The sequence below is a fragment of the Oncorhynchus clarkii genome, chromosome 16 (genome assembly GCF_045791955.1).
Source record: "Oncorhynchus clarkii lewisi isolate Uvic-CL-2024 chromosome 16, UVic_Ocla_1.0, whole genome shotgun sequence".
Lineage (NCBI taxonomy): Eukaryota > Metazoa > Chordata > Actinopteri > Salmoniformes > Salmonidae > Oncorhynchus > Oncorhynchus clarkii.
The window spans coordinates 54,955,375-54,976,953 of NC_092162.1; the positions used below are offsets into that span (position 1 = coordinate 54,955,375).

Sequence of the window (21,579 nt, forward strand, 5' to 3'; positions counted from 1 at the left end):
AGGTTGCAAGACCAGCCTCTCACAAGGCCGCTACACCTGGAGGCACAATCAGGTCCTCAAGAGCCTGGCTGCAGCACTTGAGACCAAGAGGAGTGCAACCAATTCATTACCTCCAAAAACAAGCAATCCCGTCAAAACAACAACATTCATCCGGGAGGGACAGAAAAGGCCCAAGTATCCTCCTACAAAGCCAGAAACTGGACACCTAGCCATGGCCCGGGACTGGAAGATGCTTGTCGATATTGGCCAGCAACTAATTTTTCCACCTGAGATTGCTTCTACCAACCTTAGGCCAGACATGGTACTCTGGTTCCCTTCACGAAAGGCTGTGTACATCATAGAGCTCACAGTCCCGTGGGAAAACTCTGTTGAAGAGGCCTACGAGCGTAAGAAACTGCGTTACACAGAGTTGGCAGCAGACGCAACTCAGCGTGGCTGGAATGCAAAAGTCTGGCCAGTTGAAGTGGGATGCAGAGGATTCGTGGCTTCTTCCACCATCAGGTTGCTGAAAGAACTTGGAATCCATGAACAGGCTCTGCGGCAGACCGTCAGAGCAGTTTCTCAAGCAGCTGAAAGAGGCAGCCAGTGGATCTGGATCAAACGGAAGGACCCTTGCTGGGCTATAACTTCATGACCCCCCACCCCCACCTGAGAACCCAATTCAGATCCCTCCAACTTGAGGAGGGCATATGAGGTATGCGGTCAGCTGTAGGACTGGCTCAGGGAAGAGGACGCCCCTGCCTTGCATAGTCCCGTGGGACATCTTAATTGGGCATGGGACACAAGCTAAGGCTTGATCACCCTTTAGCTGGCCACCTTTGATGAGAGTGTTTAGTGATTAAAGGCCGAAACACCCACTGATTCGAAGGCACACTACTGAGGATGTGTCCCAAAATTGACATCTTAACCCAGTCTAAGAAATAAACCTCCCATGCCACTCTGTCAACATCACGGCAAATCTCATGCGAGTGCATTCCATCTATTGGCACAATGGACAGTTTTTAACATCTCGTCCCGTGTTTTATGATTCTATTCCTTTCATAGAATCTGTGTTTTTAATATGAGAATTTGCCAAATGTATTGTAGGAGAGAGTATACCACAATATTACAACATCAAAACATAAATGTAATTAAGTAAACATTTTACCTTGAAATGTTAGACTTTATAACAATGAAATGGGGAATGAATAGGTTAACATTTGTGGCGGTGTAAGAGTTTTTTCAAAGTAGCAGAGCTGCTGAATTTGCACGCCCTCAACACAAGAACCATGTGATGTGAGAGACCATATCCCTAATGGTACAAACTAATATCATGATGTATCTATAATTGAGACATTCTTCAAGTTTACATTTTATTTGTCCCAGAGGGCAATTGGTTTTGCGGCAGGTGAGCTGCACATGAGATGTTAAAAAAACATAATCCAGATTAAGCTGAATGAGGGTTAGTCTGATTAATCAGGATGTAATATAAAATTCATTGGTATATAGCTTTGAAACTAATGCCTGCAAAATCGTGTAAATGTTCCTTACAAGCCAGAATGTTCAATAAAATTCTATTTAAACTTACTCTACCGGTTGTTTGCGTGGTTTGTTCTTCAGTTGGTTGAAATTTGAGACAATACAGGAAAGTATTTGCAGTAATTTCCCCCATTGATCTGTGATTGCACTCAAATTCGTGCATATTCTTTATTACATAGTATACCTGTATTTTTGTGTGTAGTCTACAAGTACATGTAGGCCCTACATCCAATTATTTATATATACACTAGATATCTTTTTTGGGGGCGCTGTCTTGAAGACACAGTCCTCCATCTTGGCACTCCCCCACTGTCGTAAAAAAAATATTTTGGAAGCTATAGAAAGGCATTTATTGTCTACATTCGTTTTTGCCACGTTTTATTATATTACAGACACCTTAATGCATAATTTTAAATAATGTGAGCTAAACATAAAATAATGATCAAAACATAAAAACATTTTATTTTAAGTATATATTTTATTAGATGATTAATGTTACTGTCCCACTACAATAACAAAAATACGTAAATACTTAATTTTGTTCTCTACAATTCCATTAATACTTTTTTTAAGACAGCTGCTTCTGGGGATTGCCAATATGTCCGACCGGTGGCTTTAAAGTATTTGAATGGCCAATACACAGCATCTGCAATCCAGGGTTTGCATAGGTCATTGCCGACATCAGATGACAATTATCCTAATATGGTGCTATTCCGGTGCTAGGACCCAGAGCTTCCCAGGCTTCCCCAGTGTGTAAACTCCAGAGACGAAAGAGGAAGCGAGACACCCCACTCTCTGTTATTTTCTGGTTAAATTAAAGTCAATGAACTAAGTAGGCCAGACCCAGCTGCTTTTGCATTGGTGTCTAAGGGAGACCCACCCCTTTAAGTAGAGAAGAACTGACCATATTTTTCAATGGTAAACGGCTTGAGTGAACTATCTTTATTTATCCGCCATCTCGTAACCATTCACTTCCTCTTTCGGCTCGATTTCTTTCTCTTCTGTGATCATGGCTGCGCTCAAACACCAGCCATGTTTGCTCATTTGAAACCCAAAGGTTAGCGAATACTGTACCTGTTTTATTTACATAGCCTGTACCTACTTCAACCATATTTGTTCACTCGGATGATCAAAGACATCAGTGTCTTTGAAATCCAAGGATTACAAGGTTAGTCAGTTTTAATTACATTCTATGTCAAACTTTTGAGTGTGTGAGGGAGGATGATGCTGCCTCACTATCTCAGGCGAATACAGCGAAAACAATGTGCGTTTATTAGCTTGGTGGCTAACAAAAGAGAAGCAGCCACTGTTTTAAGAACGTAAACAAAAACGATACTCCAAGACAACTGATGTTATTACTCTATATGTTTTAGTTATCATCACAAATGGTTATGAGCACAGACCCGCTGTGACTATTATTAACTAGTTTTACTCAGCGTTGTAGCTAATGTCTGTTGTTGATTACTAGTGACGCTATTGTCAATAACCTTGAATTTAGCATGATCTAATAAGGGCCTAGAGGTGTCAAATGATATGTTGAAACGATCAGCAAATTCTACAATCGCCCGATTGTGTTAAATGTAGTTACATCTCACTAACGAACTCATTGGATGATTGTTTTTGATGCAGTGTACAGTAACGTTAGAAAGATATCAAATCAGATGCTAACCTAGCCCCGTATTGCTAACTAGATAACGTTAGATAGCTTACAGTAGGCCTACCGTTAGTTGGATATCACGTTAACCATCTGGTGGCGAGTTTTGAATGAAAGCTAATTTAGCTAACTAGTCAATATATGAACTATAACAAAACGAAACATGTTTATGATTCCGCTCGTGCCGCTTCTTCTTCAATTCCACTACAAGCACTAACGTGGAGCCCTTTTGTTTTCGTTGAGTTTTAATAAACAACTGAATAGCGGTATGGTTTGTTTTCTAGCTAGCTCATCAACTTCAACTGGACAAGTTAAATAGCGAGCTAGTGTAACCATGACACGCTATCATGAAAGACTGCTATAGCTAGTTTGCTGACAAGTTGAGTATTGGATGAGAGATTCAGGTCTATGCAGAGGGGCGATATCAGCAACAGCGCATGGTCACGTGTAGCAGAAAGCCTTGCTAGTAAGCAATGACAACCGAATCTAATTTTCTGTCGTTAGAAATTAGCTAATAAATGATTAACTACGTAAGTTGTCTGTTTTTCAAATTGCAATTAAATATATATTTGTGACATTGCCAAGATTTGTGGTGAACTATCGAGCTAGCATAGCTTAATGAAACCAATGTTTTCAGCTAGCTAGTGTTAGTTAGCTCTTAATGCTAATATTATGCGTTTATCGTGGGATGGATGTTGACAAACGCAGTTAAACGTTGGGTTTACGAATAGGCAGACGTTCTGTACAATATGTAGCTACTTGTTGAAAACCACGATATACCTTTTTCAATGTATACCTAGATTTTTTGATAACATGTCTCGCAGACCAAAATATTGTTGTTCCCCCGCTGTCAAAACGGATTCGCTGTGCTTTAACGTGGCGTTCATTGTCCATGAGTGTGCTGGCCAGAGCATCCCATCTGCTGCTCTAACTGCGACATGTTGTAGGAGTGCAACGTTTGTGGTGTCGTCCTCAACGTGTCATCATTCATAGCCATCTTCAGGCTTGCCAACGCCTGCAGTTGTAACAATGCATGTTTGTGTATGGATCTAGATAGATGATTTATTATTTATTCAAAAAAATATTATTTATTTGATGTGCAGGGTCAAATACTTTTTCCTGGTTTATTTATTGTTTTTCTTCATGACTTGTTGTCTTTGCTACCTGTTTTTCAGATGGAGGCGAACAACCATTTCAACTATGGCACCCACTCCACTGTGTCTGTTAACTCAGGACTGAAACTCTCCTCAGGGGATTCTGTCTATACCAATGGGTCCTCCATGAGTTTCCCTCAGCAGGAGAAGAGTGAGTACAGACCCAATTTTCTGTGTTTACTCTGCCTCTATTTCTATGGTGAACAAAAATATAAACACTATGTAAAGTGTTGGTCCCATGTTTCATGAGCTGTAATAAAATATCCCAGATATGTTCCATACACACTAAAATCGCATTTATCTCAAATGTTGTGCACTATTTTTGTTTACATGCCTGTTAGGCAGCATTTATCCTTTTCCAATATAATCAATCTACCTGCCAGGTGTGGCATATCAAGAATCTGGTTAAAGTATGTTCATTGCACAGGTGCACCTTGTGCTGGGGACAATAAAAGGCCATTCGAAAATGTGCAGTTTTGTAACAAAACACAATGCGACAGATGTCTGAAGTTTTGAGGGAGCCAGTAATTGGCATGCTGACTGCAGGAATGTCCACCAGAGCTGTTGCAAGATAATTTAATGTTCATTTCTCTACCATAAGCTGCCTCCAACGTCGTTTTAGAGAATTTGGCAGTATGTCCAACTGGCCTCACAACTGGCCTCAGGACCTCTGGCTTCTTTACCTGCAGGATTTCTGAGACCCAGCCCACCGGACGGACAGCTGATGAAACTGAGGCGTATTTCTGTCTGTAAAAAAGCTGTTTTGTAGGGAAAAACTAACTCTGATTGGCTGGGCCTGGCTCCCGAGTGGGTGGGACCACGTCCACCCATGACTGCGCCCCTGCCCAGTCATGTGAAATCCACAGATTAGGGCCTAATGAATTTGTCAATTGAGTGATTTCCTATAAACTGTAACCCAGTAAAAATGTTAAAATTATTGCATGTTGCGTTTTTATATATTTAAGTGTATATCAATAACTGATTTAAATGAATATCGCTCTGCCCCAGTCTTTTCACACCTTATAATGAGCAAGAGATTGTATCTAACTCTAGAGAAGGTTTTTGGTACATAAGCAATTAATTAATGTAACCTCACACCTCAAATTTTCTAGAGAATTTATGATTGTGCAGGATGCATGATGTGTGAATTGAACACTCTGAAAAATGAATTATCTGACCTGTCTTCTCTTACTCTTGTCCCTGACCACCTTTGCAGATATGAACGGCGAAATGAATGTGAATGGCAGCACTACTGTAATTGGGTCCAGTGTGTCTGGCTCCCAAACTCCAACAGCCCCATACCCTCATATGAACAACCACCACCACCAGAGTAGCATGGGCTACGACTACCTGTGGGGAGGACAGCCACAATACAGCCCAGCCATGAGCTTGTCTCCTGGGCATGGCATGCACCAGAAGCAGCCTCCCACTGGGGTGATGCAGCAACAGAGCCAGCAGCATTTCCAGAGTCACGGACAGTACCAACTGAACGGGGGCATGCCTGGGTCCCGTCAGCCCCCCGTGGTGCCACCCCCAAACATGAATCTTACAGGGGGCCAGTACTGGAACAGGGTTAACCCGGGGCAACAGCAGAGCAGCACAGCCATGGCAATGGGGTATAACTCGCACAGCGTGTACGGGGCCTACCAGAGCCAGGTGCACCCTGGGATTGCGCCCTCACAGCATCACCAGCAGCAGCCTCCACAGCCACCCCCTCACCAACAGACACAGCAACACCACCACCAGCAGCAGCAGCAACCTCAGCACTACAGCATGGTGTCCAACGGGATTCCCTACTACCAGCATCATCCCCAGCACCCACCTCTTCCCGCTCCACAACCTCAGGCTCAAATGATGCCCCCTACCTCCCAGAATTTCACCCCTCCACGGGGAAGCCCCCAGCAACACCAGATGGGCCGGGGGGGCACAGGCAGCCCCCTCCCCATGGCGGTGTCTTCTGTCCCCATGATGTCACCCTCGACAATGGCGGATAGTGGATCGCCCCAGAGCCAGACCAGGGAGAGGAGTCCCCATGGGGGTTCTGTAGCGATGCCGGCTGTCATGCAAGGTGAGATGCACATATTTACACAGGTTTCAAGTCTTCTGAGTAACCTAACCCCTTCTATTTTTATAGCACAGAAGAAGTGTTTCATTTTCATATTTCTGTGGTCGCTAAATACAGTATCTGTAGAAACAGCGGCATGTATCACAAGTGTTTGAAATTCCTGTTTCAAAGCAATTTTTCTTTTCAATGACTCAACTCTTTCAATTAGGCCTTATCTGCTAATTTACTAATCAGTGTCTCAGCTGTCAGTAATTGAATTCACTAAGCAGATTTTTTTTAATGTCAACGCTGTCAACTGTTTCCATGACAGAACTGAAACTGTGTTTGCATATTCTGTCATCTCAGCTTGATAAGAGACATTTTCTGACGAGAGGACATTTTTTGTGGAAAGGAATAAGGATGTGTCAACTGGATTCCTTCTAACACAGGTTACAGTATGGACAAGTCCCAAAAAGTTTAGGAAAGTCACCTCTTGCAGTGGTTCGAGATGTAGGCTTATCTATAGGTCATTCATTGTTCCTGTTTGACTGTAGTTAGCTCTCCATGTCAGAGAACCTTACTTGTTTCCTGGTTTGGACCCTGGCCTGTATCTCCTGAGAGAAATCATGTTGTAAATCTCACCTCACATATTTCCTGATTCTCAACCACTGTAGTTGGGTGTAGCTCACCTCCAATTTAGTGTGCACCACAATACATAGCGAAAAACTCCTGGCCCTTCATACAGGCAATATATTTATTGTCATCTCACTGAAGTGGAATGCTGGCATGCATAAGATTGTCGACAAGGTGTTTTATAAAAGCTCCATCTGCTCTTCAGATTCCCTCCTTTGAATTGCCTTGCCGCTGCTGTGTTTTGTTCTTGTCATTTCTAATGGTCTGACGTGTTGTGTTCCCTAGGGCGGATGAGTGAAGCGTTTAAGGATGTGGATAAAGGCTACAATGGGATGGAGAGGGCGTCTGTCGCCCAGCGGCTGCCTAAAAGCGACAGCTACCCTCCCAAGCCCCCTGGACCTCCCATGGGGCCCACCAGTGACTACTGCCAGCGCTCCAAGCAGCCAATGGCCCACCACCATGAAATGACTACCTTAGCGAGGGAGTCTGCGCTGCCTGAGCCTCCACACTCGATGTCGGCGCCTCCCCCTGTGGTTTCCACACCTCCTTCAGCTAAGGCAGCAACCCCTCCTAAGGTCTCTGCACCTCCTGCAGTGTCTATGGCTCATATGAGTGCCTCAGGGCCTCCTGTTGTTTCATCTTCCTCCGTTACTTCTACGCCTCCCCGAAACTCAGCTCCTCCTGTGTCCTCTGCTCCTTCTCCCCTTGTGCTCGGGCCTCCTCCCAGGCTGTCGTCGCCTCCTCTGATGTTACAAGGCCTAAGACCTTTTCCAGTGACTGTGTCCACACTTCCATCAGTCGTATCACCTCCCTCCTCATTGTCTGCACCTCCTCCTAAGCCATCTGCTCTTTCTCCTTTACTGGACAAATCCTCTAGACCTCCATCTGTGTCTGCTCCCAATCCAGTCAGTGCTCGTCCCCCAGTGTCTGTGGCACATCAGACTGCTCACACTACATCTACACCTCCTGCAGTGGTCTCGACTTCTACCATGGTGTCTGCTCTCCCGCACTCCATGTCTGTGCCTATCCCCGCTCTTCAACAGATGGTCCAAGGATCCAGACTACCTCCTCTGACTTCTTCTCCCCCTGCTTTATTTGGAGCACTTCGAGAAATGTTTTGGACTTCGTCATCAATGTCTGCATCTGCTCCTTCCCCAGCGGTGTCTACTCCCTCGGTGGCAGTCATGGCACCTCCCTCAGCAGTGTCCAGGCCTCATTCGGCAGTCAGTTCACGTTCTATATCAGTGTCCTCCTCACTTTCTCAATCAGTGTCTACTTGTCCCCTAGCAGTTTCTGCCCCTCCCGCAGTGTCTGTGTCTGTAGTGTCCTCCTTTCCAAAGGAGGTGTCTATGCCTCCTCTAACAGTCCAAGGCCCTAGAGCTCTACCTTTGTCTGGACCTCCTCCTCTCACATCCCAAACCTCCAGAGATCCTCCATTGTCTGAGTCACCTGCCTTGATGTCTGTGCCTCTTGCAGTGATGACTGCTCCTCTTGAGGTACCTTCTGCACCTCCACTATCCGCCCCTGCTCCTCCACAAGCTCCTAAACGGATGGTTCCCCCAGAGCCAGAGGAGCGATGCATGGGGAACATGAAGTACATGGGGAACATGAAGGATCCCTCTGTAGAAACAGACAGAGTCAAAACATCATCAAAGATTGATTCCGCAGGGTCTCTGACTCGTCAATGTGAAAAACACTCAATCAAACCCCTCACGGTTATTCCTGGGACGACACTGCACCCCAAGAACCAAGAGGACTCCCCTGGGGACCAAGTTTGTGCTGAGAAAAATGACACCACCCCAATGGGTGGTGCAGACATTCCCCTGGAGAAGAGAAGTCTGGATGACATCTGTGTGACGGATGAGTCAACAGTTGATGAGTCTTTTGACGAGTCCTTGCAGGCGGAGTCCATACGCCTCGACAGCACCCATATGGAAGACCTCAGCCTCACTGAGGAAGATGACGTCAGTAACAACTCGTCATTTGACGATGTCTCTCGGTTTGACGAAACTTCTAGACTTCACGATACCTCTCGCATAAATGACACATCTCGATTGGATGACATCTCCCGCGTAGATGGTGATAACTCTCTGTTTGACGATACCTCTCACACGGATGATGACACTTCCCGCTTTGACGACAGCTCTCGCGTAGATGGCAACAAATCTCTATTTGACGACAGCGCTCGCGTGGATGACAGCGCTCGCGTGGATGACAGCGCTCGCGTGGATGACAGCGCTCGCATGGATGACAGCACTCACGTGGAGGAAACATCACATGTTGGAGACACTACAATGGATAGCAGCTTCTCCTCTGTGGAGGACTCTAGGGATGATTCCCAGACAGAGAACGTTTCTCGGGCAGAGGAGACCATGGACAGCTGCCTGAGCACCAAGGAGTCCATGCTGGAGTCCTCTCTGAACAACACCTCTAAGATGCAGGACTCCAGTGTTGACTTGTCCCAGAATGACATCTCTCAGTCAAGCTCAAATTGCCCTGCCAAACCAACCCCGGCCTACAAAGGTAAGATCCTTGCCATAGTTGATGTATGACAACCTATGTTTTTGTAATTAATTCGATTTTTATGAGTCAGAATCTCCTGTTAAGTAAGATGTGTGGCAATCTAGAACTTTGCAAGAAAGAGTTGTGGGTTAGGTCTTGGAAATTATCACAGCCAACAATGGAAATACATATTTTGTCAACAAACAGTAACTCCGTTAATTCGATGTTGCTACACATTGACCATTAACCTTATGCCCTCTTGACACGGTCTGAAGGTGACCGTGAGGCGGAGGTCTGGGATAGACCAGACTCCACTGGCACCACCAGCACCAAGGCCAGTGCTGCTACCATCATGGCACCACCTGTTATCATGGATAAAGGCAAGCACACAGCGGCGCTCAGTGCCCTGGTGGAAAGCCTGGTTGGAGCCCCGCTCCTGCCCCTAGGTGCCCCAGCCCTGCCCACGACTGGCCAAAAGACCAAAACACCAAGGAAACCCAGGAAGCCACGCACTCAAGCAGCCTCCATTCCCGGTAAACCAACTTCTCTTTATCCCTTTTTTTTATCTGTGTAACTAATTCATTTTGAAAAAGGTAGTGTACAAACAAGGATTTCTGAAATTTCTGTTGTCACTCTCCAGTTCCGCAGGCCCCTGGGAAAGCCCAGCGGAAGTCTGCTATTAAAACTCCAAAGGTAGAGAAGATAAAGGTAGAGAGGAGGAAGAAGCTTGAGGTAGGAGAGAACAAGGAAAAGGGACGACCTAGAAAGAGAAAGAAGATTGAACCAGTAGCAGCCACAGGAGAGCCTGAACATTCTGCTGAAGGCTTACTTCCTGGTCAAAGTGGACCAGTCACTACCATTGGTAAACCATGTCTGACCAGTGGCGAGACCCCACCAGTGATCAAACCCAAGAAAGTTAGAATCAAGAAAGTAAGTGTTCTGGAGCCGAAGCCACACAAAATAGCAAAAATGGACATTGACACTAAACCCAATGATGATGACAATAACGTCAACGACGGCGACGACAGTTCCACTGCGGGTAATGAATGAGCAAACTACTTTAATACTGGAAATTATTGAAAAATGGTTACATATTTTTCAACTAGATATAGTTATAACCCAATGATTATAAACTCTAAACCAATGGCATTGTTGATGGATGAGTCATTTGGTACTGATCTGATTCAACTATCTTTGTTCTTTGTACAGGTGACACTCCTAGAAGGAGGATAGCAACAGAGGAGCAGGTCTACTTCCCTCTGCTCCACGGGTAATGATACATACACTCTGATTTATACAGTTTATGGAGCGAGAAGTCCCCCTTAATTAGGCTTTCTCTGTGCCAAATACTTCTAGTGTGTGGAAAGTGCAGAAGGTTTATGTTCACCCATAAATACAAAACCCCTCAGTGTCATCCTTCTATTCTAGGCCCACTGCATGGATACTATGTGCTGCTTTTACTCTGTTGAATGTGGTTCTTAACTGACTTTCTATTGATCTGTGCTTTAGCTGGAGGAGGGAGATCCGGGTCAAGAAGAATGAGGACCGACTCAAGGGCGAGACCTGGTACTACAGCCCCTGTGGGAGGAGGATGAAGCAGTTTCCTGAAGTCATCAAGGTAAATGGCCCTGAGTTACAGTAAAACCTCACCACAGGAGCCATTTTGGCACAACATAATCTTACTGTCAATTTATTGTGTGATACACGAGAGAACTTCAGCAGCTATAAATAGCCCTTGATACAATGGGTTTTCTTTACCTCAGGGCATTTACCACATCAGACAGACACTTATTTTGGGTGAGAGATTGACTGTGACCATCTAAATTAAGAGACCATGGAGAGGCCATGTTTTTAGCATACAGGCATAACTGTAGCTGCATTTAATCAACCCATTATTTGCTCATACTGTGGGTGGATGACTTGGTGACCTATGACCTGTGTTTGTCCATGTTCTTCTGCTCTGATGCCACTGACTGACGATCCTGTTCTCCCTCAGTATCTAAACAGGCACCAGGACACTGCTGTGACCAGGGAACACTTCAGTTTCAGCCCCCGCATGCCCGTAGGAGACTTCTACGAGGAGAGGGACTCCACTGAGGTGTGTGTGAATTTATTGTATTTGCTGACAGATTTTTCATCATAAATACCTACTGTAATAACTCGACGCACACTGTCAGTAATATCATAAAACACATTTCCCATAAAACTTTTCATATGATCTCTTCCAGGGAGTGAAATGGTGCCTACTGGCCAATGAGGAGGTGCCCTCCATGATCATGGCCATCACAGGCCGACGTGGCCGACCTCCAAACCCTGACAAAGAGATGCCCCGGCCCCGAGCTCGTCGTACCAAGGGTGGGCCAGTCCGAAAGCCCGGGAGGCCGCCCAAACCCAAGATGGTGGACCTGCTGAGCAAGGTGGATGCCAGAATGCTGAAGAGGCTAGAGGCCAAGGGTGAGTGGAGGTCATAGCCTGGCGATATGAGTCTGTGTTCACTGGTTGGAAAGTAAGCTCCTGTACAGACTTATTCAATGGCACAAAATAATCAGCCATGTAATATTGTAGAATCTGTCTGCATCAAAAAGCTTCAATTAGGTTGGGGATTTTGAAGTCTCCAATGTAAACGTGTTTATCTCATTTTAGATGGTCTGACTGAGGAGGACAAGGAGAAACTTGTCAAAATCAAGAAGAAAATGAAGAGAAAGGTTCGGTATACTAAGTATCAAAATCTGAAGACGTGTTGTAACATTACATGTTGGTGGTGTATCCAGGTTGTCTCCAACACACTTAACTCAAATGGTTCCATTCCTCTCTTCTAGGCAAGGATGAAAAGAAAGGAGGATAACAAGAATAAAAAGATCCGACAGGAGAAAAAGCAAGCGAAGGTAAGGCATATTTATATATAAATATATATATTTTTGACCAAAGCAATAATCGGCCACACTCTATTTAACAAACCCCTCTTACCCTCTGTTCAGCTGGACAAGGAGACCAAGGAGGTGAAGGCTGAACCAGCCGACCAGGAGGCCTCACAGCCGGCCCCACCACAGCCACCCGCCCCTGAGCCCAAGAAGCGCGGCCCTAGGAAGAAGGTTGAGGTGCCGCCACCGGTTGTGGAGACTGACCAGGAGAGGTTGGCCAAGGGGAAAAGGGTGCTGGGCGCCAGGAGTAAGGCCAAAGCCCTGGCTGCTGCCCAGGCAGAGGCGGAGGCTGCGGCCCAGGCAGCCCTGGCAGCTAAGAAGCAGGTGGAGAGGAGGGCCCAGGCCCAGAGACGGCTGGAGGAGAGGAGGAGACAGCAGATGATCCTGGAGGAGCTGAAGAAGCCCACTGAGGACATGTGTCTCACAGACCACCAGCCCCTTCCGGAGCTGTCTCGGATCCCTGGCTTGGTTCTTTCTGGTGTGGCCTTCTCCCACTGCCTGACTGTGGTGGAGTTCCTGTACAGCTATGGCAAGGTGCTGGGCCTCCACATCCCCACTGATGTGCCTAGCCTCAGCACCCTGCAGGAGGGCCTCCTGGGCCTGGGAGACAGTCAAAGCGAGGTCCAGGATCTGCTCATAAAGCTGGTGGAGGCCGCACTACACGACCCAGGCCTGCCACCCTACTACCAGGTGTGTGTTGTTGACTGTATGGAGATGGTTGTTCATGAATATTTGTTTGACAAAGCGCTGTCTCCATGTAGACATTTTACTGTTAGCTATAGTTTACCAATTAAAAAATGTATTTAGCTGTATGTTACATGTAAACTCTAGTTCAACAGATTTACCTAGTTCAATTTCTTCAATCCCCCTCTTTCTCTCCCTCTAGTCGGTGAAGATCCTAGGGGAGAAGCTGGTGGACCTGGAGCTGACTCGCAGCACAGTGTCTGAGGGCCTGAGGATCTTCCTGGAGTCCCATGGCTTTGACATGGAGGTGTGCAACGTGCTGCGGACCAAGACCTTCCTCACCCTCAACCCCGACACCAAGGCTGCCATCCTGGGCTTCCTGGTGGAGGAGCTCAATGGCAGCAACATTGTCATAAGGTCAGGATGACAATACACAGTTTCTCCCTAAGGAGTTAATAACAACCATATCCTAAGTATGATGCAAATATATTTTACAGCAAAAATGTGTCAAAAGAAACCCCTTCTGGAAAGGATATCCCACATTTAAAGTAAACCCTGTTTGTATTGTTTTGCATTGCAGTGAGATTGACAACACACTGGAAAACAGGGCTACTTACAGAAAGAACAAGTGGATCATCGAGGGGAAATTGCGCAAGTAAGACCAGTCATAGCTCCTTGAATTTAGATTTATTTTAGTTTGTGGAAGGAGAGTGTTATATCACTGGGGCTTTATGTGTGTGATCTCCCAGACTGAAGGCAGCTCTAGCACGGCGTACGGGGCGGTCTGAGGAGGAGCTCTATCTAGAGGAGAGGAGGCGCAGTGCCAGGGTGGCAGAGGAGGAGAACCTCAGTCTGGAAGAGAGCGGCGGCCCCATGGAGAGGGGCAGCCGCCGCCGCACACCCAAGGAGGAGCCCAAACTGAGTGAAGTGCGTGTGTGTGTTTGTGTCAATCTCAATGTGTTGGTGAGGATGTCTGTATTATACTCACCAAATGTCCTTTCCACAGACTGACAGCCCCACCAACGCCAGCATTCCAGAGTTGGAGAGGCAGATCGATAAGCTAACCAAGGTAAGGCATTAATTGTGTTCTTCTGTAGTGTCTTTTCTATCAGTGTAACTAAATTGTGTTCACAGTTCTGAGTTGTTTTGTTTGAGGAAAATGTTACCCTACATGACCAAAAGTATGTGGACACCTGCACGTCGTTGGTCCCCTCTATAACAGTCTCCACTCTTCTGGAAAGGCTTTCCACTACATGGTGTAACATTGCTGCGGGGATGTTCAGCCGCAATGGAAGCAAGTCGACTGGCAGGCCAGTCAAGTTCTTCCACACCGATCTCGACAAACCGAGATCTGGACCTCGCTTTGTGCACGGGGACATTGTCATGCCGTAACAGGGAAGGGCCTTCCCCAAACTGTTGCAACAATCGTCTGGAATGTCATTGTATGCTGTAGCATTAATATTTCCCTTCACTCTAACTAAGGGGCCTAGCGCGAATCATGAAAAAACAGCCCCAGACCATTATTTATCCTCCACCAAACTTTACAGTTGGCACTGTGCATTAGGGTAGGTAGCGTTCTCCTGGCATCCGCCAAACCCAGATTTGTCCGTCAGACTGCCATATGGTGAAGCTTGATCACTCCAGAGAACGCCTTTCCATTGCTCCAGAGTCCAATGGCGGCGAGCTTTATGCCACTCCAGCAGACGCTTAACGTAGGGATAGGCGTCCCGTCAACAGGACAGTTATAAATCAGATTTTAGAGAAACAACAAATGTCGGTACATGTGTGTCTTATATCGGCTGAAAGCTTAAATTCTTGTTAATATAACTGCACTGTCCAATTTACAGTAGCTATTACTTCGAATAAATGCCATGCTATTGTTTGAGAGCTCCTAACAACAAAACACATTTTTTCACCGCGATAGGTTTGATAAATTCACCGCTGAAGGTGAAATGTGTACTTAAATCAGAACTAGATTTCAGAATTGTATCATCCAAAGGGTCCCAAACATAACATGGAAGTGTCATTTTGTTAGATAAAATACATTTTCATATCCTGCACGTTTGATTTTGTATTTCCACTCGTTCAATTTGCAAAGAAAGAAATCTGTGAAAATCTAACCCGAAATGTTGTTTCAACCAGTCAAATCACATTCGTATTTATTCCTCCGAGATCCTAGAACGTAACCCGACTTCACTATATAATTAGGAGTGTACTATATCCTATAGGACACCAAATTTGGTCAGATAGCGACACCTTCATGGCGCGCCGGTTATGTGGTTGGTCTTCACTTGATTGACTGTAACTTTGTCAAATAAGCACCAACAACGCTAGCTAGATAGCCAACGAGCTGGGCTTTACGGGAGTATGCGGAAACCCCAACTCTGTCGCCAAGTTCTGCTGCTAACCTTGTGCGACAGCAAGCCTTTTCCTTTTGGACAAAAATTACAAGAATATGGAGAGTTATGAAAACAGGGTGTTTTGCAAATGTTGAATTTACGATATGGCTACTAATACTGGAAAGCTAAATCAAAGTCCAAGTATACAGATTTGACGATATTCTTGCAGAAAAATGTAAATGTCTCCTTTACGATTTGCCCAAATGTACCTGGGTGACTTCACACTAAATGTCATGTAGTTTGCTCATACTTCAAGTTATCCGTCTGAAACTTTGCACATACACTGCTGCCATCTTGTGGACACCATCGTAATTACATCCAGAGTGATGGCCAAATTTGGGACCTTCCTGTTGCATTTCGAAGATAGTGGTAGAAAAAACGTTTTTGTTTTGTTTTTTTGTAGTCTACCAGATCTATTGTGTTGGTTTTTGTCTTTTGTATTTTCTTCGACCAGATCGATTGTGTTATATACTCCTCCATTCAATTCACATTTCCACAAACCTCAGTGTTTCCTTTCAAATGGTACCAAGAATATGCATATCCTTGCTTCAGGCCCTGAGCTACAGCCAGTTAGATTTGGGTATGTCATTTTAGGTGAAAATTGAAAACGCGCTTCATCACTCGGCGGTCCCGTTCTGTGATCTTGTGTGACCTACCATTTTGCGGTTGAGCCGTTGTTGCTCCTAGGTGGTTCCACTTCACAATAACAGCACTTACAGTTGACCGGGGCAGCGCTAGCAGGGCAGAAATTTGACGAATTGACTTGTTGGAAAGGTGGCATCCTGTGACGGTGCCACAATGAACTGCGCTCTTGAGTAAGGCCATTCTACTGCCAAGGTTTGTCTATGGAGATTGCATGGCTGTGTGCTTGATTTTTATACACCTGTCAGTAACGGGTGTGGCTGAAATAAACAAATCCACTCATTTGAAAGGGTGTCCACATACTTTTGTGTGTATGTGTGTGATATATATGTATGTTTGTTTATTTTTTCCTCCACAGCGACAGGTGTTTTTCCGTAAGAAGCTGCTCCAGTCCTCCCACTCCCTGCGGGCGGTGTCTCTGGGCCAGGACCGGTTCCGCCGGCGATACTTGCTCCTGCCCCACCTGGGAGGGGTGCTGGTGGAGGGGCCTGAGGAGATCCTAGGTGAGTTGCAGAGCAACTGCTCTCAACCCTCTGCTAGCCATCTTTTTATTGACTCTAAACATATCCATCCTCTGTCTGTTAGCGACAGAAGATATCCTGGTGAAGGAGGTGCCCGTCACTCTTCTGAAGAGGGAACCCAAAGTGGAGGAGAAGCCCACAACCACCCCTGCCCCCCCCGCCTCCCCTCCCCAGTCCCAGACCTCCTTGCCCCCTAAAGAGGACCCTCTCCCCGGCACCGCCTCTCTTATGAGCAGTCCCAGGGCCCGGGGTCGCCCCCGCAAGATCAAACCAGAGGTGGAGCTACACCTCCGCACCGCCAAGTGTCGCCGCCGTCGCCGTAGCAGCAAGTCCGGCGGGGATGAGTCGGGGCCAGGCGTTTCCCAGGACACCACCACCACCAATGGAACAGAAGACCTCACTCAGTCCACTTTCAGTAACTGTCTCAGCCAATTGCAAGGCGCCTTAACCAACGGGACGGAGCCAATAACAGGGACGGCACCTAAAGGCAGACTACCAGAGGATAGCATGAAAGAGATGGCGGAGAAACAGGGGCAGTGGTTCAACCTGCTGCCAAAACAGCCTTGTGACAAAACCTCTCTGACAGAACCTCAGACCCCCCCCAGCAAGCCGCCCAAACGCCTCCCTCTGACCCCCAGCACCCTGCCCGCCCTTGCTGCTCCACTGCTGCAGGTGATTCCCCCTCAGCCCCCTGCACACACTTCAAGACCCTCATGGGAGAGAACACTCAACATAAGTTACTACTGTTGAACATGTTTTCTTCATCAAAGAAGATTTGTATCTCTTATTAAACTATCTTTCTCCCTCTCTCCAGTCTGTACCAGACCCCACACCCCAGGTGACCCCCAGCCCAGCCAAACCAGGGCGCAGGCGGAGGAGGGGCGGCAGTCCCGCCCGCAGGGTTGGCGCTAGAGCGGCTGCAGCGAAGCGTCGTGGCCGCCCTTCTTCCACACTCTTCCAGGAGATAGAGCAACAGTACTTCACTCAGCTCGTGGTCAAGCCCATTCCAGCATGTAAGCCATTCAGTTCAATCCTTTAAAACATTTTTTTTTTAACACATGCTATTGAAAACTACCTACGGATTATCCAATATCATCTGTAGTGTCTGACGATGACACTTGTCAGCAATGTAAACATAATGCAATTTGAGCTGCGGATTTGGCTTACATGATTATGTATGGTTATCCGAAGTAGCAAAACTACAAGATCTAATCATATGCTTATGTGTGGTTAGCCGATTATGGCTAGCATGCTTTGCTAACATGCTAAGGTGTGATGCTGGTGTCATGCTGGTGTCAAGTGTGTGTGTTGCTGTTGTTTTGTTAGCAATGGTGCGTGGCTGGTGGTGGATAAAGGAGCCTGAAGACCTGACGGCCACCCTGCAGGCCCTGCACCCACGAGGCATCCGGGAGAAGGTGCTCCACAAACACTTGGCCAAACACATGGAGTACCTGGCTGAGGTCTGCACACGGCCCATCAACGGTGAGTCAGTGAGCACTGGTCAGGAAAAGATGGGGATATGAAAAGTCATAGTGTGTCAGATTTGGTTGTTTCATAGTGAAGCTGCTTTGGACATCAATGGGACTTTAAAGAAGTATGTTGTTGTAATGAATGGAAATGGGATGATGACACTTTCCTTGTCCTTTTTTCTCTTCTATCTCTATCCCCTTCCCCTTGCATCTCCCTTCTCTCCGTCCCCCCGTCAGACCCTATATTCCAGGTGAAGGTGAAGGAGGGAGAGGCCCTGCTAGAGTCCCTGCAGCAGCCATGGCAGGTCCAGGAGCGGGCCCTGGAGACAGACGTCGGAGCCCTCCGCTGGGTGGAGGACCTGGAGCAGAGGGTCATTGCCGCCGACCTGCACCTCAAGGTGAGACGCCAGGGGGACAGAGGGGCCCTGTCTCAATAGTCTAAAGTTTCTTTCTGTCCCTACTGACATCCCTCATCTGCACTGCTCTGGAAACACAGATAGTGGAGAGTTGATCCTGAAATACCTTTCCGTCATATCATCCCCAAATTTACCGCCTTTTCAGATCTGTGCAGACCAAGGCAAGGAGGACACTTTAGACTGTTGAGATGCACACAGGGATGCATGGGTAGGGTGGGTGCCTGGTAGTTTGTAAAGTAAGTTGGGTTTGAAATGTCTAGAGCTTGTCAGTTTATATTTTGTCGTTTTTTTTCTGTTTATTTTTTACTATGGCTGCAGTTGCACTGAATGTCCAGAGGGTGGCGTAGGTGGCATGTGCTGCTGCAGTTTGTACAGTGACCATGTCCCCCTCCTGGCATTGTCATACAAAAACAGGGAAACTTTTCACACATCACATCATATGTCCATTACTTATATTTCAAGATGGCTCCTCAGAATGGAAGGAGCGACTCTGACAATAACACGGAAACGCCAGCCGCAGGATTCCAGGTACAAACCAGGTTTTCGATCTACAATTCACACATCCTCACCCTTCTTTTGGATCTACACTCTTTCACAAGTCTTCATGTTTCCCTTTTTAAGAATTATTTTTGTCACCTCCTAAAATTTTAAAAGGAGACGCTGTGTCTGAAATCTGTCTTGTCTACTACTTAAACTGCATACTGTGTACTACATACTATTTGGAACATACTTTTAAGTAAAAGCGGATACAGTAGTCAACGACTAGGCTCATCCTACTGAGAATACGTTATCAATGTGCAATTATGTTGATTTCTGCCATTTGTTAATTTTGGTACAGCGCGATTCTCAGCTGTTGTCACACACGCGTGTCTGGAAAGACAATTCTCTTCAGCGAATTCTACTAAATGAAAAGCCAAAATGAGTATGACATCCTGTCATTTAATGCATACATTTTTTTTTTTAAATGTCACATACTATAAAAAAAAAAAATGTGTATGCCTACTATTTAGATTGCAAGTACAGGTATTCGGACACAGCCAGTATGTCTAGAGTTGTCACGTCAACACTCCTGCTCCTAACACTGTTTGAAATAAGCGCTCTCTGTGTTTTTAGGGGCCTGCTTTTATATTTTGAAAATAGTTGTGGCTTAAAAAATGTATCATTTGATGTCTGCACTCACTTACCTTACCTAACCTCGCCCACCTTACCTTACCCAACTTACCTCACCTCGCTTACCTTACCTCACCTCGCCCACCTTACCTTACCCAACTTACCTCACCTCGCTTACCTCACCTCGCTTACCTCACCTCGCCCACCTTACCTCGCCCACCTTACCTCGCCCACCTTACCTCGCCCACCTTACCTCGCCCACCTTACCTTACCCACCTTACCTTACCTCGCCCACCTTACCTCACCCACCTTACCTTGCCCACCTTACCTACCTTACCTCACCTTGCCCACCTTACCTTACCCCACCTCGCCCACCTTACCTTACCCAACTTACCTTACCTCACCTCACCCAACTTACCTTACCTACCTTACCTCGCCCACCTTACCTTACCTCACTTCACCTTACCCACCTTACCTTACCTCACCTCGCCCACCTTACCTTGCCCACCTTACCTTGCCCACCTTACCTTGCCCACCTTACCTTGCCCACCTTACCTTGCCCACCTTACCTTGCCCACCTCACCTCGCCCACCTTACCTTACCTCACCTCGCCCACCTTACCTTGCCCACCTTACCTCACCTTGCCTACCTTACCTTACCTCGCCCACCTTACCTTACCCACCTTACCTTACCTCACCTCGCCCACCTTACCTTACCCACCTTACCTTACCTCGCCCACCTTACCTCACCTCGCTTACCTCACCTCGCCCACCTTACCTCACCTCGCCCACCTTACCTTGCCCACCTTACCTTACCTCACCTCACCTCGCTTACCTCACCTCGCTTACCTCACCTCGCTTACCTTACCTTACCTTATCTTGCCCACCTTATCTTGCCCACCTTATCTTGCCCACCTTATCTTGCCCACCTTATCTTGCCCACCTTATCTTGCCCACCTTATCTTGCCCACCTTATCTTGCCCACCTTATCTTGCCCACCTTATCTTGCCCACCTTATCTTGCCCACCTTATCTTGCCCACCTTATCTTGCCCACCTTATCTTGCCCACCTTATCTTGCCCACCTTATCTTGCCCACCTTATCTTGCCCACCTTACCTTTCCCACCTTACCTTGCCCACCTTACCTTGCCCACCTTACCTTACCTCACCTCGCCCACCTTACCTTGCCCACCTTACCTCACCTCGCCCACCTTACCTTACCCACCTCACCTCGCCCACCTTACCTTACCTTACCTCACCTTGCCCACTTTACCTCACCCATCTTACCTTACCTCACCTCGCCCACCTTACCTCACCTCGCCCACCTTACCTTACCCACTTCACCTCGCTTACCTTACCTCACCCACCTTACCATACCTCACCTCGCCAACCTTACCTCACCCACCTTACCTAACTCCAGTGGCGTGTATTCATGGATGCCAGAGGAAGCCAGGGTTCCCCAAAAAATGTACCAAGTAAAAAAGCAAACATACATTTATTTTGTCTCTCCGTTTGAAAATTGTCTTTAAATTTGCAAGAGGCTGAATGTATCTCATCGGAGAAAGTATCTGAGCAAGTGAAACAGCACCCATCTGTCTCTGTGTAGGCCATCAATCTGATGCTGTCTGGTCCAAAAGAGTATGACATGTTTGCCACCCGTAGCATTGAATGCAAGGGAAGCCAGCGAGCATTTAGCCTCCCTTGATTAAAATAATAGCCAATCAGCATTGAGCTAAACTGAGTGGGCTCAGCTGTGAATGGTCCTGGCGCACCAAAAAAAAGTGTCAAGGGAAGCCAGTTTGGATTTGGCGTCACTCCTATCAAATCGCATTGAGAGCATACATCATTGACTGAAACAACTTGAATTGTTGCATCCCGTTGTGTTGTCCTCCAGTGGCTGGCTAGCTCGCCTAA

At 46.7% G+C, this 21,579-nt stretch overlaps 1 protein-coding gene across 3 annotated transcripts in view; it reads left to right on the forward strand.

Annotated features, from left to right (window-relative positions):
- The first annotated feature begins 2,455 nt into the window (after positions 1-2,455).
- Positions 2,456-21,579, forward strand: part of LOC139368765 (bromodomain adjacent to zinc finger domain protein 2A-like) — a 28,259-nt gene continuing 9,135 nt past the window's right edge. The window contains exons 1-23 of one of the 3 annotated variants that reach the window (XM_071108082.1): positions 2,456-2,686; positions 4,348-4,477; positions 5,543-6,394; positions 7,289-9,526; positions 9,781-10,038; positions 10,146-10,544; positions 10,715-10,775; positions 11,015-11,123; positions 11,502-11,603; positions 11,734-11,959; positions 12,149-12,210; positions 12,325-12,390; positions 12,484-13,116; positions 13,313-13,527; positions 13,691-13,765; positions 13,860-14,037; positions 14,117-14,179; positions 16,510-16,654; positions 16,737-17,344; positions 17,487-17,685; positions 17,999-18,154; positions 18,379-18,539; positions 19,020-19,085. In XM_071108082.1, the coding sequence (XP_070964183.1) occupies positions 4,348-4,477; positions 5,543-6,394; positions 7,289-9,526; positions 9,781-10,038; positions 10,146-10,544; positions 10,715-10,775; positions 11,015-11,123; positions 11,502-11,603; positions 11,734-11,959; positions 12,149-12,210; positions 12,325-12,390; positions 12,484-13,116; positions 13,313-13,527; positions 13,691-13,765; positions 13,860-14,037; positions 14,117-14,179; positions 16,510-16,654; positions 16,737-17,344; positions 17,487-17,685; positions 17,999-18,154; positions 18,379-18,539; positions 19,020-19,085 (7,002 nt within the window). In that variant the 5' untranslated portion in view covers positions 2,456-2,686. The remainder of the gene's footprint in view (positions 2,687-4,347; positions 4,478-5,542; positions 6,395-7,288; positions 9,527-9,780; positions 10,039-10,145; positions 10,545-10,714; positions 10,776-11,014; positions 11,124-11,501; positions 11,604-11,733; positions 11,960-12,148; positions 12,211-12,324; positions 12,391-12,483; positions 13,117-13,312; positions 13,528-13,690; positions 13,766-13,859; positions 14,038-14,116; positions 14,180-16,509; positions 16,655-16,736; positions 17,345-17,486; positions 17,686-17,998; positions 18,155-18,378; positions 18,540-19,019; positions 19,086-21,579) is intronic. The other 2 variants (XM_071108083.1, XM_071108084.1) reach the window with 2 other exon arrangements.